This window comes from Podarcis bocagei (genome assembly GCF_964188305.1).
Source record: "Podarcis bocagei genome assembly, chromosome: 3".
In the NCBI taxonomy this organism is placed as follows: Eukaryota; Metazoa; Chordata; class Lepidosauria; order Squamata; family Lacertidae; genus Podarcis; species Podarcis bocagei.
The window spans coordinates 25,953,361-25,968,629 of record NC_138127.1 but is presented as its reverse complement, the minus strand read 5'-3'; the positions used below and the strand labels follow the sequence as shown (position 1 = coordinate 25,968,629).

Genomic DNA, 15,269 nt, shown 5'->3' with positions numbered 1-15,269 from the left:
CAAGATAACAGCCAATAAATTTAGGAAAAAAGTTCTATTGCAAGAAACAAAGCAAAAAAAGAAGGGGGGAAGGGTGTTATACACTTGGAAAAGTATTGGCAGGTTCCTCAAAGTTCTCACTATAGCCTTTTGCCTCTGTGTTGTTTCAATGTTTCTCTACAGTTTATCCTGTACTGCCATAAATTTGTCAGTCTTTGTCAAGGATGGCTAACCCTTTACTGGACTGAGGGGCACATTTAGTCTTGGACCATCCTCTGGGGGCACATGACAATAGCAAAGGTAGGGCCAAAAGCAGATGGAGCTGCTATACACGTAGGGTGGGATTTGATGAGTCCCATCAAGGGAAGCCTGTACAAGGACTTCTGCTTGCACAGTGAGGCTTCCCCGGCTCTCCTCTCTCCATGTGTCCCCCAAACTCCTGCAATTGGCTCTTTTGTGAAATAAAGTGGTCTACTAAGTGCATCCCCAATGGAATTAAATACCAGCATCTAAGGACCTAGACTTTTACCTTAATTCCTAATACAGTGGTACCTCGGGTTAAGAACATAATTCGTTCTGGAGGTCCGTTCTTAACCTGAAACTGTTCTTAACCTGAAGCACCACTTTAGCTAATAGGGCCTCCCGCTGCTGCCACGCGATTTCTGTTCTCATCCTGAAGCAAAGTTCTTAACCCGAGGTACTATTTCTGGGTTAGCGGAGTCTGTAACCTGAAGCTTCTGTAACCTGAAGTGTCTGTAACCTGAGGTACCACTGTAGATTATATCTGGGATCTGCTTCTCCCCCCCTCCAGAATGTAAATAGGATTTTTCAGTTCATTTCCTCATGGGAGGGATGTTTTAAACTTGTACTGAAAGAGGGAAATGGGTGATAACATTTGTTCTATGATTTCTAAGAGTGGATTCTATGAGGTAACTTGCTACTGGGGGTGCAAGAAAGCAGCAGTTTCCCATTCTGACCTGAATTTGTCAAAGTCAGCATTTTTTCTATTCCACTACAGTTTGTTTCTTCCAACTACTAGGCTGTTCATCTCGTTGTTTGCTATTTAACATAAGTTTCATAATTTACGTAAACTTTTGTGTAATTTACATTCATTTCAATAAAAAGGAAATGCCAAAACAAGATTTAAATAGTTATTCATCACATACCATTTCAAAAATCCACAAGAATGTGTGTGACCACAGATGAACATGCAAACTGCAGCCATTTTTTCAAAACCCCCCCCCATTTTTTGTCAGAATACTCTGACATCCCTACGTGATACCAATCCTATATTTTTCAGTCTTTTGGGGTGGTATTCACTTACCAATGGTTCTTCATAGTTATTTTGTTCCATTTGCACCAGAGAATGTTTAGGGTTTTGTATTAAGTGATCCAATTCATAGGCATAAGGTAGAATCCCCAAAATCTTCAAATTCTCTTTTTTTATATATATGAAGTGTTTTATTGCTTTTTCACATATACAGTGGTACCTCGGGTTAAGTACTTAATTCGTTCCGGAGGTCTGTTCTTAACCTGAAACTGTTCTTAACCTGAAGCACCACTTTAGCTAATGGGGCCTCCTGCTGCCGCCGCGCCGCTAGAGCATGATTTCTGTTCTCCTGAAGCGAAGTTCTTAACCTGAAGCACTATTTCTGCGTTAACAGAGTCTGTAACCTGAAGCGTATGTAACCTGAGGTACCGCTGTAATAAACATAATTTAAAATAGCTTTTTAAAAAAGTCTTGATATGTTTCTATTTCTATGCTAGATATAATCATTGCAATCAAACTTTTAAAAGGTGTTGGATATAGTAGCTGATATGATACGGAACAGAAATATGAAATTATGTAGTGCTATCATTTTTACAGCTGTGGTTCTGCTGGACCAGAACAATTTGTATGTTTCTGGTTCTTCTTAAGTGATTTTGGCTCATTGTCTGGGATAATGATGGAACACTTCCTTGTAATGTGGGTTTTTCAAAGCTTTATATCCACTGAATATTAATTTATCTTTGTTTTGTTTCTTGGTCTGTCTCTCCCCCCCCCCCGACAGTCGTATTTAAAACTTGGAATTAACTTGGAATTTGTACACTTTGCTGGGTGTTGCCTCTTGGTCTTGCATGTCTAAATATCCCCACACTTAAGCTTAACTGGTCTGACAAGGGCTTGAAAATCAGAAATTTGTTAAGGAATCTCCCAAGTCTGTTTGTGTGAGGAGAAGGGTGAGCCATCTGTTGCTCTTTGCACTTCACGTTATGATTTTTGTGTGCAAAGAGCTTCAACCTTGTCTAATGGGACAAGAGAGATAGGCATTCAAAAAGAGGAGCACAGTACAGCACTGTGAACTGTGAATGCACATTGTCCTCTCTTTAAAAAAAAAAAAGAATATGTTTGTGTGTCAGTAGCATAGCTTTGAATCAAACACTGCTATGCTTCAGACACTGTGGGACCCCTTGGCCACAGCCACATTTTCCTCTCTTTACTCATGTAGGGGACTGAAGAGCCCTGCAGACACTTGTCTGAGGCAGGAGGAGGTTGTCCTGCTCAGCAGTAGGAAGTGGAAGGAGGTAGCAGAGGCAGCACATGGAGCAGTCTAGCAAGGCACCTCCTCTCCTGTGGTCTGGCAAAAAGTATTGTTGCATATACCCCAATCCCTGGCAGTGGCAGATTCATGGGAGGCAGCACACACCTCAGGTTTGGTTTCCTTGGAATGATGGTCTCTGAAGATGGTGGTGTCTTTGTGCAATATGTTTTTATTTATTTCTACATATTTGTATCAAGGGGACACGGGTGGTGCTGTGGTCTAAACCACAGAGCCTAGGGCTTGCTGATCAGAAGGTCGGCGGTTCGAATCCCCGTGACGGGGTGAGCGCCCGTTGTTTGGTCCCAGCTCCTGCCCATCTAGCAGTTCGAAAGCACATCAAGTGCAAGTAGATAAATAGGTACCAATCCGGTGGGAAGGTAGACGGCGTTTCCATGCGCTGCTCTGGTTCGCCAGAATCGGCTTAGTCATGCTGGCCACGTGATCCGGAAGCTGTTTGCAGACAAACACCAGCTCCCTCGGCCTTTAGAGCAAGATGAGCACGCAACCCCAGAGTCGTCCGCAACTGGACCTAACGGTCAGGAGGACCTTTACCTTTTTTACATCTTTGTATCATGCTGTAATGACAGTCTTTACTGCTAGCGGGCACATGAGGCACATGAACTGAGCCAAAACTTGGAATCTGACTTGCAGGAATTCACCTCAGAGCCCAAATGGGTCTCCTTAGGGGAAGAACGGGAAAAGGGAGGTGCTGTCATTTACCTGCTGAGGGGACTCTTCTCCCTCCCTCCCTTACTCCCTGGCACCAAGGGAGGTTTTCTTGGCAGGGGAGAGAAAGAGAAAAAATGAAAGAGAAAAAGGGAGAGGAGAAATTTTGTTGTCCCTTTGCAGGGGGAGAGGGTGGTCTTGAGGTTGATGGGGAGATGCATCATTGTCCTTTTGGCGGGAAGCTGAGGATGGGGGAGACGGTATGTGGAAGGTGGGGGGAGATGTGGTGACTCTTTTATAGGTTCAGAAGCTGAGGAATGAAGAACATACTGTGGTCTTGGAGAGGGAAACAGAAATGGAGAAGGGAGATGGACCTGAGGGGAAACTAAGGCAGACGAATGGGGGATATTGTGGTTGTGGATAGGGAAACTGAGGCAAGAAGAAAGGGTTGGTGAGTAGAGTGTGCAGGGGGGCACCCTGTATTACACATATATATTCAAGCCGAGCATCAGTTGGAAGAGCCCACTAAATTAACGCTCCCACAGATCTTGCTCCACCATTGGGGGCCCTCCAAAGCCATGGCTTTGAATTCAGCGCAGAGATCAAGCCAAGCCTCTGTGTCTCTTCCCAGCCCATTTCAAGACAAGTCTGGTCTGTTGTTCTCTTGGTGAGACACTTGCTGATGATGCCACCCACTGCTGGTGTAGCGGGCAAGGCATGCCCTCCTTAGTCCACCTTCTGGAAGCTTCTTCAACTGGTAGTTTCTGGGTGGCAACCAATCACAAACCTACTTAACAGACTTGGCTGGATACCTTCACTTGACAAAGAGACTGGTTTCGCTACTTCAGCAGCCTCTTTTACTATTATTACTATTATTAAACATAATCCCATTTTACAAGCTGTAAACAACCAAAGTTAACATCTAGACCAGCCTTCCAGCCATAACACTATTCACCTGCCCCCTCAACTGCCACCTCTTGTCTGTTAATTGCTGGGGCGAGTGGAATGTCTCCTCTCATCTCAGGCAGGTAACACTGGGGCAATTTATTCTGCAACAGGAGGAAGGAGTGGAGGAGTTAGCAGTGCTCTGTCTTACTGCTTTTCAGTTTGACTGCTGTACTACAAACATATGCCTGTTCAAAAGCACATTCAGGGTGCATTAGCAGTCCTTATTTCAATATGGATCTATCCAAGCTTTTGCAAGACAGATCTGGATGAAATCTTGAATTGTCCTGTTCCTGACCATTTTACCATTCTAACCCGCAACCTATCAGAGCCCTTTTATATGTATCTCTCTCTCTTTCGTGTTCACTATAAATTTACATCGCTGAATTTGTGTACACAAAATTAAAATATGTTAATATTATAAATTTTAGGCCACCTTAGAACCCTTAACAGAAAAAAGTACAGTGGTACCTCAGGTTAAGTACTTAATTCGTTCCAGAGGTCTGTTCTTAACCTGAAACTGTTCTTAAGCTGAAGCACCACTTTAGCTAATGGGGCCTCCCGCTGCTGCTGCGCTGCCGGAGCACAATTTCTTTTCTCATCCTGAAGCAAAGTTCTTAACCCGAGGTAATGTCTCTGGGTTAGCGGAGTCAGGTTAGCGGAGTAACCTTAAGCGTATGTAACCCGAGGTACCACTGTATATAAATTAGGGAGGTAAGAAGGCACCGCTTTCCATTCTGCCCCAGATCCCCACATGCAGCACTGCCTCTGTTCCGCTGCAGTTTGTCTTCCACACAAACTGCACTATTTGTTTCATTGTTCACCATAGCAATATTATGTCATCTGTGTCATAACGTTATTCCACCCCATTCATTTTAGTGTGAAGGAAACACAATGCAAATGGAGAGAAAACATGATCAATTATCTATTGCTTGCAGGATAAAAGCAACCATGCCAGTTGTTCACTGGACTGAGTTCCATTTTGGACACAGGCTAAATAAACAATCACTAGCAATTTCTGCTCCCGTTTTTGTTTTTGTCAGAAATGTCCATGATCCCTAATATAAATAAAATAAAGAAAGGAAAGGCGCTCATTTATTTGCTTGCAGAAGCCAATAAAATAAAATAAAACCCAAGCTTCGCTGCAAGGTCTCATGGCATTCTGAATGCCTGTCTTTTTTTTAAAAAAAAAAATTTTGCATAGTGCATCAATTTTATTGCACTTGACACAGGTGCAATTACAGAACTTTAACTATTTAACTCAAGCATCACTCTGAGAAGGCGGAAGCAGATGCATATCAGAAATAGGTTGAATACTAATTCATTCGGGTCCCAAGGGACTGCTGGAGCAGACATACTCTTGTTGCTTCCATTGCTTTGCATTTCTGTGGCCCGGGGGTGGGGTGGGGTGTATTGATATCCTTTTGTTTTTCCTTTCATTTTATTATGTATTTTGTTTTCTCATTTTGTATTTTCCTGTTGTGAACTGCTCTGGGATCTTTGGATGAAGGGCGGTATGCAAATTTAATAAATAATAATAGTATTTTATGTCATTTTGTGCTGCTTGGGTTCCCACCCATGCCCACCCCACCTCTCAGCGCTGCCTCATTAAAGCAGCTGTTTCTTTATCCCTACTGGATGCAGTCAGCATGAATGTCCCTTTGTTTACTTTTAGTTTCAGAGTTATTAACAAATTTTGTCATTTTTATAGCAAGTCCAATGCCCAAGCGTTGTTCCACATCAGTTTTCTGTTTGTTCTTTTCAGCTGTTTTTCATGTTTCCCCATAGATTCCTCTCTTCTATGAAAAGCCCAATGGACCATAGGTTGGGGGGTGGGGATGGGGAAAGCAATGCACATTGTTTGTGCTTTGAATTAGTCAATTACTTGTACTCAGTGTTGTTTTTTCAGGGGTTACACTTTCTAGGAAAAAAGTGCTGCTTGTACTGCAGACAGCTAGGGTATTTGGTGTTTATGTTTGCTTGTTTTTCATAAAATACACACACACACACATACACATATATGGCAATCAGATAAGAAACAGCTATTAGTTCACAACTGAGATATCTCTAGAGTTACTATACAGTGGTACCTTGGTTCTTGAACTTAATTCATTCCAGGAGTCCATTCGACTCCCGAAACCGTTAGCAAACCAAGACGTGGCTTCCCCTTGAGCGCAGGAAGCTCCTGCAGCCAATCGGAAGCTGCGTTTTTTTTTTTGCTAACGATTTCGGGAGTCGAACGGACTCCCGGAATGGATTAAGTTCAAGAATGTTCAGCTTCCAAAAAACGTTCACAAACCAGAACACTCACTTGCGGGTTTGCGGTGTTCAGGAGCCAATTTGTTTGGCAGCTAAGTCATTTGAGAACCAAGGTACGGCTGTACATACTTTTAGAAGGCACTGCCTGCCTTCAGCTATCTGGGGCTGATTCAGTTTGAATGATGCCTGCCCCTTCATCTGTCCTAGGGGCATGGTGGGGAGCGAGTATGCGCCTCCCCCCCCCCCCCACAGCCCCAGTGAGACTGTCCCAGTTCCCATGAGGGGATTGCATACATGACAGGATCAACATTCATAAATTCTAATGTGCAAGGGCCTCAATCATGTGGTGGATTGATATATTGGATTTTATACACCTACGTCTCATTTAAATGTTCTTATAGATACCGATAAAACATTTTTAAAAGGCTACAGATACCACAGCTATATTAAAAAACAACTATCAGCAGAATCAAAGTTAAGAAATAAGATGTGAAAGGTAACTGCCCACCACCACCCTGTGAGCAGCCAAGGATTTCAGAGGAGGGATCTGGGTGAAGAAGGAAGGCACACTCTTGCTTCCTACCATGTGTGTGACCCATGTGGTGAAAATATACTTTACGCTGACTAGCACTGATTCTAAATATCAAGTATTCTTACTGTTTATTTTGACTGTGGGAAGCACAAGGCTGATGTTATCCAGCTGGAACTTTAAACAATGTAATTTACTTTACAACTGGTAATAGAAACAGAAAGTGTTTTAACGACTTGTTTGGCTTAATTGTATATAGGCACATTTTTATCATAATGTTATACAAGGTGTAACACTTTGAGCCTGCAGTTATACCAATGAATCTTATTTAACTGAAAGCTTTTTGCAAATTTAAATGAGAAAGCATGTTCTCAATAATTTCTTGTCTGTTTTTTCCTAGACAAACGCGTTGATGACTGGCCCTTGATGCAGTCTCCATTTCCCACATTGGCTATAAGTACTGTTTACCTCCTCACTGTTTGGCTTGGTCCCAAATGGATGAAGACAAGGGAGCCTTTCCAGTTCCGCTCATTATTGATTTTTTACAACTTTGGAATGGTTCTACTTAACTTCTATATTTTCAAAGAGGTACCACTCTTTTTACATATATGATTTGCTATTTACAGTTCAGAATTTTGTAGTGGTTTTTATGTGTTGTGAAAAGCAAATGTGTCTTCAGGTGTATTTGAATCAAACTGTTGATTAATGTGTTTTACTCTTCATAAATTCTTTAATTTGCCACAAAATGCCTTTGGGATCATTACATTGGCTTTTGTTTTTGTCTCTGTGTGTGATTTAACACTGGAATGATTTGACTTTGTATACATTAGGTTCTGCTGAAGGTTGCATTCATAAAAGCTAAGAAACTGAGCGGCAAACTATGCCACAATGTCAAATCAGGAGAATAAATAGCTCTACAAATTCTTTAAAGATGGCTCTCTAGGGTGTGGACAGAGCACTTATCTCTTGTCCTCAGCATTGAGCACAACAGTGCTAGGATTGGGAGACGGAGCCTTGGCAGATTTTTGGGCCACTTTGAGTTTGCCTGGTAAGAAACCATCAACCAGTGCGTATCTCTTGAGATGTTATATGCTGACAGGGTCTCAATTATGTCAGCAATTGTTCTGTAGCATTCTGCACTGACTGTAGTGTCCAGGTCAATCACAAGGAAAGCCCTACATAGAGTGCATTGTGGCAATCCGAATTTGAAGTCACCAGTGCCTGAACTACTATGATCAAGCTCTCCTGGTCCAGGAATGGACATAGCTGTTGTACAGAGCCTCTGTTTTGCCATGATTCAACTTCAGCTTATTTTCCCTCATCCATCCCACCAATGTGTCTTGGCACTGGTGCAGGGCCTCTCCTGATTCAAATAGAGTTGAGGGTTGTCAGCCTACTTGCTAACACCTTGTTCCCAAACTCCTAATTACTGTTCCCTGTGACTAAAAAAGGTAAAGGACCCCTGACAATTAAGTCCAGTCGCAGACGACTCTGGGGTTGGGGCACTCATCTCGCTTTACAGGCCGAGGGAGCCGGCGTTTGTCCGCAGACAGTTTTTCCGGGTCATCTGGCCAGCATAACTAAGCCGCTTCTGGCTCAATGGAACACTGAAACCAGAGCAGCACACCAAAACGCCTGTGGCTACACTACATATAAATTTGTAATAGCATTGGAGATAAAATAGTTCCAATGCCAATGCCAAAGCAATCTCTCGATGCTATTCTCTGGACTCAGTCCCATAGGTAAGACCAAAACCACTGTAGCACAGTGACCCCAATTCCCATTTCATAGAGGTGATCTAGGAGAATATCATGGTGAATGGTACTGAAAGCTGCATGGTCTCTGTAAAGGGTATCCTTCAGGGCAACCAAGGCAGACTCAGTCCTAGGTCTGAAACCAGACTTGCCTGAATCTAAATAATTGTTTTAGAAAATATAAAGAATGCATTAATAATGATCTAAGATGCAGAGAGAGATTCGCTTTGATTTGGAGAATGTTGAGCACCGTAAAAGGTTGCACTTGCGGAATAACCTTTATAGTAGGATAGGAGAGCTGAAAAAAATTCTTATCAGGCAATCAATGTGGCCCTTTGTTTTCAAAATGGGAAGATGAGTCTAAAAAGCCCTGGACACAAATTTTCACAGCCCTTTAGTGGCTATAGTGGCTCATTTACCAGAAGTAATGTATTTAGTGTTAACTCTGGAAGTACTTAATTCTGACCAAACTAAGCCTCCTAGAACAAGTGCCTCCTGTGTCCCAGGCTTTTTAGACTTGTCCACCCATGTACTATCTAAAACCAAAGGGGCGCATTGGTTGCCAGGTGTGAAATATATTGCCATTGTTTGCAGCTCTCCTACCCCACCATTTAACTCTGGGGGGGACTCTCCCTCTTTCTTAGACTTTCCATCTTGCTGCTCTGCTGAGTTGAGTGCTCTGTATGCTTGTCCTAACACCTGGTACATGATGGGCTGAATTGGTGACATACTTACTTTAAAGCAATTTGTAACAGTTGAAATTAACAAGACAACTGTTTGATAGGACTGTGAATCCCAATTTCATTTCTTCTCCTCAAGATCATTGTTGTAATACTGTACCTTCGGAAAATTAAATTGAAATATTTCAATAGCTATTATCTTTATTTTGGAGATTATCTCGATTGGGAGAAATTCTTCTTTAGGCTAGTTTTCAAAAGTCAGTTCTACAAATCCTCCCCGAAACTGTATTCAACGCTGTTGCAGTTCAACGATGAAGCAGAGAAATTTTGTAAATATAATCCCATCTGTTAATATTGGGTACAGAACCATAATCAAACACTTCATCCTTCCAACAGAAAAGCCAAATGGTTTTATGGTCCAGCAAAGTTAAGATTATACCCGGCCCTGTATGGGAGCACTCTAAATTATGGGCAGTCTATAAGCCACTTGTGAAAGTTTTATTGAAGCAAACTTGAATTGGAGATATTAAATAGCTAGCCAATAATGGAAGATAGGTGTCTTCAGAATTTCTATTTATTTTGGAGTTTGTTTTGTTGTTTTGCAGGCTTAAGAGTTAGTTGACTGTGGTTTGATGCCTGAATGAGGGACGCTATGAAATGAGAAGTTAATTTTTTTAATTTGCCTTTTCGATTTGCACATAAAGGCCACAGGCCAGAACCCTGCCCTTCAGAAGAAGGGGTGGAGTAGCTTCTTATGAGACTCCAGTATGAATGATCCTTAACACCTGCAATGCCACCCTCATGCCTAGTGCACCAGCTTGACAAACCAGTCACTTAAAGGCAAGTCTGCACCTCACCTTGGGACACTAAGCTGCCTAGGCTTGCCTAGGCCCTGTGAGCAGCTCTCTCGTCCTGCCTTTGTTGAGTAATATGGATGCTAGGGACATGGAGAAGAAACAGGCTGCTGGAGGCTGTAAGGCGAGGTGTGTGAGGGCCTCAGTTGGAAGTGAATTGCCACATCACACTGGAGATGAGGCTTTGGGCAGATCCATACCACACATTTAAAGCTCATGGCTTTCTCCAAAGAACCCTGGGAACTCTCGTTTGTTAAGGGGGCTGGGAGCTGTAGCTCTGTGAGGGGGAAACTAATAATTCCCAGGATTCCTTGGAAGAATCAGGGGGTTTAAATGTGCATTGAAGGGGATTTAAATGTGCATCTGTCCTTCGCAATAAGAAGGAACATATGGTTAAACTGCAGGCCTTTTACAAGGCACCGTGACCCCTCTTTGTGCCAATTTGCAAAGAAATATTTAAATTAAAGAAGTGATTGCTTTTATGAATAATCGTTAACAAGCCTATGAAACATTAATTTGTGAATTTAACATTTTCAGCTACTTTTGGCATCAAAAGCTCGAGGATACAGTTATATCTGTCAGAGTGTGGATTATTCAGATAATGAATATGAAGTCAGGGTGAGTAGTAACTTACGTCCACTGTGAAGTCTGCCATTTATAACTCAGCTTTTGAATGATTAGCATACTGTGCCAGTTTTCTGCTACTAGTTCTTTTTCTGTTGAGAACAAACTATTACTGATACAAAGCTGTCACAAAACACTTACTTTTTAAAGGACCATGTTACGTTTTACACAAAAAGTGCAGTAAATCTAGACTGGGGCCCTGTGCCAGTTTCCCACCAAAAATAATATCCCACATCTGTAAACAGCGACTTTGAAGAGGAGAGAAACAGCAACTCAGGGGACAATTTTCAGTGGAGCCCTGGATGTGGGCCTTGATGACTGGGCCTCTCACGGCTACTCTTCCATGGAAATAACAGTGTCTGCCTTAAGCATGCTAACATGTCGTTTCACCCAAAAATTCATGGTTTGTTGGTTTGTTTTGCTTAAAATCGTGATACAATGTCTTAAGCATATCTATCATTCTCTATATTTCCAATTCAAGTCATCCCATGCTTGTAGAGACAAAGCCAAAAAGACACAATTTACATACAAGAAGAAAGATTCAGCAAACTCAAGCTAGGTCTGAGGTTAGCTGATCCTCCAAAAAATCCTTAGGAGGGGGAAATCCCAAATGGGTAAACTCAAATGCAGCTAGTCACCTTTCGCAGATGAACTAAATGGGATTTGCTTTCTCCACTGTGTTTTTGTTTTGGGGCACCAATTCAGTGGTTTTGATAGGTGCCTCTTGGTCGGACACTGAGCAGTATGTTTGAGTGTCTCAGTGCTGGCATTGAAAAACTTCAATCTTGTAGACCTATACCTCCGCCACCCCGAAATCCTTTGTAGTTGCTTCTGCTTCTTGAGAGGGAGATTTCTCGCTTGCTCTCTCTGCACACTTGTTCCCCTTCCTGCCTGGCTTCTCTGCCTCTTCTCTGAGCAAGAGGCTCTGATGCTGGTGCATGATGAGGCTGGTAGTGGCTTAGTGCCCAGGAACCTTCCCCCTGCTCAGCTCCTGCAGTGCAGGTCGATATCATAGCTGGATCCCTGCTAACTCAAACTCGTCTCAGACTATGGCTCTGCTGCTGCTCCCACTATGGAAGGGCCGTAGCTCAGTGGCCGAGCATCTGCTTTGCATGAAAAAGGTCGCAGGTTCAGTCCCCAACATCTCCAGGAAACCTGTAGCTGCTATGTAAAACTCTGCTGTTGCCTGCAGCAATAAAGGTGTGTTTGAGTTTGGCAAGGGGAAAACTGAAAACATCCAGTGCTGCTGCCAACACCTCTGCCCATTTCCCCACCCCTCCTTCTGAGTTACTGTTGGCACCACATATGATCAAACACAATAATGGATTATTATTACCTGTAGGGGTGTGGTTGTGTATGATGTTAACGATGGTGACAAATTACAGTGGTACCTCGGGATGCGAACGGGATCCATTCCGGAGCCCCGTTCACATCCTGAACAAAACGTAAGACGCACCTGCGCGTGCACAGGTCGTGTTTCACTGCTTCTGCGCATGCGCGTGGCAGCATTTTGACCGTCTGCGCATGCGCAAGCGGCGAAACCCAGAAGTAATGCACTCCGTTACTTCCGGGTCACCGCGGAGCACAACTCGAAAGCGCTCAACCTGAAGCGTATTTATCCCGAGGTATGACTGTACAGGTGTAGTATGTGGCTCTTAGTTGCTTATAACAGTGAGTGTAAATATGCTAAGCTTAGCTATCGTTCTTGCACTTGCTTTTTGGATGCACAAATTGCCAAGGCTCCATGTAGCACTTTGTAGGGTCTCTGCTTCAGTTCAGGGCACCTTGTACAAATCCAGCTTCACCTTGGACAAGGCCAAAATCCTTCCCTTTTGGCTAAGGCATCATCACAGTCTTCTGCACACCCATAACACCTACTATAGATAAAAATCATATGACTACTTCATAGTAAGTTGTCTTCATTGACAGTTGTACACTCCTAGCTGAAACACATTTCCTTGCTAGTAAGTGCCAGCTCATGCTCGTCAGTGACCCCATGGTGACTGTTTCTGGGTTACCAGTTAATGGGCCCCAATTACCATTTATTTCTATACAATTTTTATGTCCTGGTTGCGATATGAAGATGCTGCTGCAGGTTACTCCATAGAAAATGAAAGACGCTTTAGGTTGCTCCATAAGAAGCTCTCCCAGGGATGCAGATTCAGATAAAGCTTCAAATGCAAATATTGTTTCACACCTAAGATCAGATGCTGATAATTCAAGCATTTTTAATCTCATGTTTTCAACTCCTCTTTGGGTTTGTGTTGCCGTGGCGAAAATCTCCTGAACCATTGTAGGCAGCCAGTTGGCTTTAATACTAAGTCACAGAACACAAGTGTGAATCTGATCTTTAAAAATAATAACCAAAATTCTGCAGTAACAGCAAGCTGGACTGTGTTTTTGATGTAGATGTACAAATAATTTCTGTGCATAACCTCTTGTAAACTGATTTCCAGTTATTTGTGTGAATCCATGAGAGACTGAAAGCTGGAAAACAGATTCAAAATGAGGAGTTCCAGTACTTAGTTATTTATAAATTAACTGTATCAGCTTCTACCAACTGCATTGTATTACATTTAGGGAGGCAACATTTGAGTTTTGTTTCAGCATGTTTTGACGGACCTTAATTCTAGTTGCTATTACGTGAATCTACTGATAAAATCATGGGATTTAGCAACAATAATTTAGTTCCCTCCCTGAAACAAACGAATGACTAGAAGTTTCCTCTCTCCTGTTAATTCTAGTATGTCATACACAGAAGCAGAATTTCCACTTGGCCTCAGTTCAGAAAAACACCTACACTCAAGCACAGATAGCTATCTTTGAGAAATACTATAGGCGCAATCAAGTAGCCTCTGCTGCGATGCAACATTCATTAAGAATTAAAATGAAGAATCTCTCTGCGGCATTGAATAGTCTCCCATGGACCTTGCTCACACTTTATAAAGGGTTTTAGGGAGTAGTAGACCAAAAATGGAACTGTCTTCACAGCAAAGACTTCTGTGAACACTGTAGGCTGAGGAACTTATGATGCTTTGATGTGTGTGTCATCTTTTCAGGAAGAATGTTCACAATATTGGTGATGGTGCGACATGTTCTATGGTGCTAAATATTTGGATCAAGGAAGATGTATGCTTGGATCAAGGATTATATTACTTGTATATTACAGATCTCTGTGTTGTGCTTGTTTTTTTAAAATTGACTAAGTGTGATTAATTTTTCTAACTAAATTTTTGCAAATATTGAAATAACTAGGAAGCAAAGACTAGGAAATAATCATCCTTCTTTAACGTTTGTGTCGTGTGGCATTCTAACTCTAAAAGTTCAGCATCCTGCCTTGTAATTAAGGGTGGTATTGTAATGCCCTGCCACAACCCAGCAGTGTTTCATTGCCTGGTTTGCACATAATGCTAAAGCTAAGCTTGAATAAGCAAGTGTGCTGGTGCACAGTTAGAAAAACATACCCACATCGCTCCTCCTTTACTCCCGCCAGTGCCTCCCTGTCACTGGGAACCAACCCATAGATGCAAACCTAGGCTTGTGATTTATCTTCCCTAAACTACATTCAGTTAGCTAAGAACATGCCTTGGTTGCTACTGATGGTTTGTTTGGAGCAAGACAAACCACAAGCCCGTGATTTCATGTAATTCTAAGCCAAACCATGGCTTAGCTCATGGTACCGCAGCAACAGCAGAAGCAAGGGAGGGTTGATGGATACAATTTGCTAAGGGTGCCAACACACTTGCTTATTCACACTAAGCTATAGTTTGGCTTAGCATTAAGTGCACACAAGCTCCCCTTTCGGAGAACACTTTCCCAACCATTTAAATGGAGGAAGCCAGTTTACACAGGTGAGTTACTAAAACTGTGCTTCTCTGTGCACAAAAGTGCTCTGTGTTCATCTAGATCAAAGTGTATCTCTTTTCCTTAAAATGAAACAATGCAAAAGAAGTTGTGCTCTGCAAATTCTGCTTACTGGTAGATTGTCCTTTATTATTTCCCCCCTTCTTGTCATTAGTCCCCCACCTCCCGGCAAACCCCACCACAAGCTATGTAGTACCCATTCAAAAAAGGCTAGTGCTGGCACTACTCAGGCATAGAACAAAGGAAGCAAAAACCTACTGTTAAAAGAACTCCCAGTGAAATCAGTTATCACAAACGTGAAGTTGACTCTGAAGTGCAAGGTATGAAGATCAGGGACCTCTCACTGACCCTTTAATCGTAGTTGTTAATGTAATCTTTCTATGCCATCTGGTGTCTTAACAGACTTAGATTTTACATGTATCAATGCTTGCTGGGACAGGGGAATACTTAAACACATTTCTGAAATAATTCTGATATTTAGAACATTTTAGGCATTTTAGAATGTGTTATTATGTCATTACTGTCTGTCAAAC

The 15,269-nt window shown here is 42.3% G+C and overlaps 1 protein-coding gene across 1 annotated transcript in view; it reads left to right on the top strand.

Annotated features, from left to right (window-relative positions):
- The window catches only part of ELOVL4 (ELOVL fatty acid elongase 4), a 50,687-nt gene that overhangs the window by 23,277 nt on the left and 12,141 nt on the right, over positions 1-15,269 (top strand). Inside the window, exons 2-3 of the mRNA XM_081187369.1 lie at positions 7,361-7,548; positions 10,786-10,866. Of these exons, the coding sequence (XP_081043495.1) occupies positions 7,361-7,548; positions 10,786-10,866 (269 nt within the window). The remainder of the gene's footprint in view (positions 1-7,360; positions 7,549-10,785; positions 10,867-15,269) is intronic.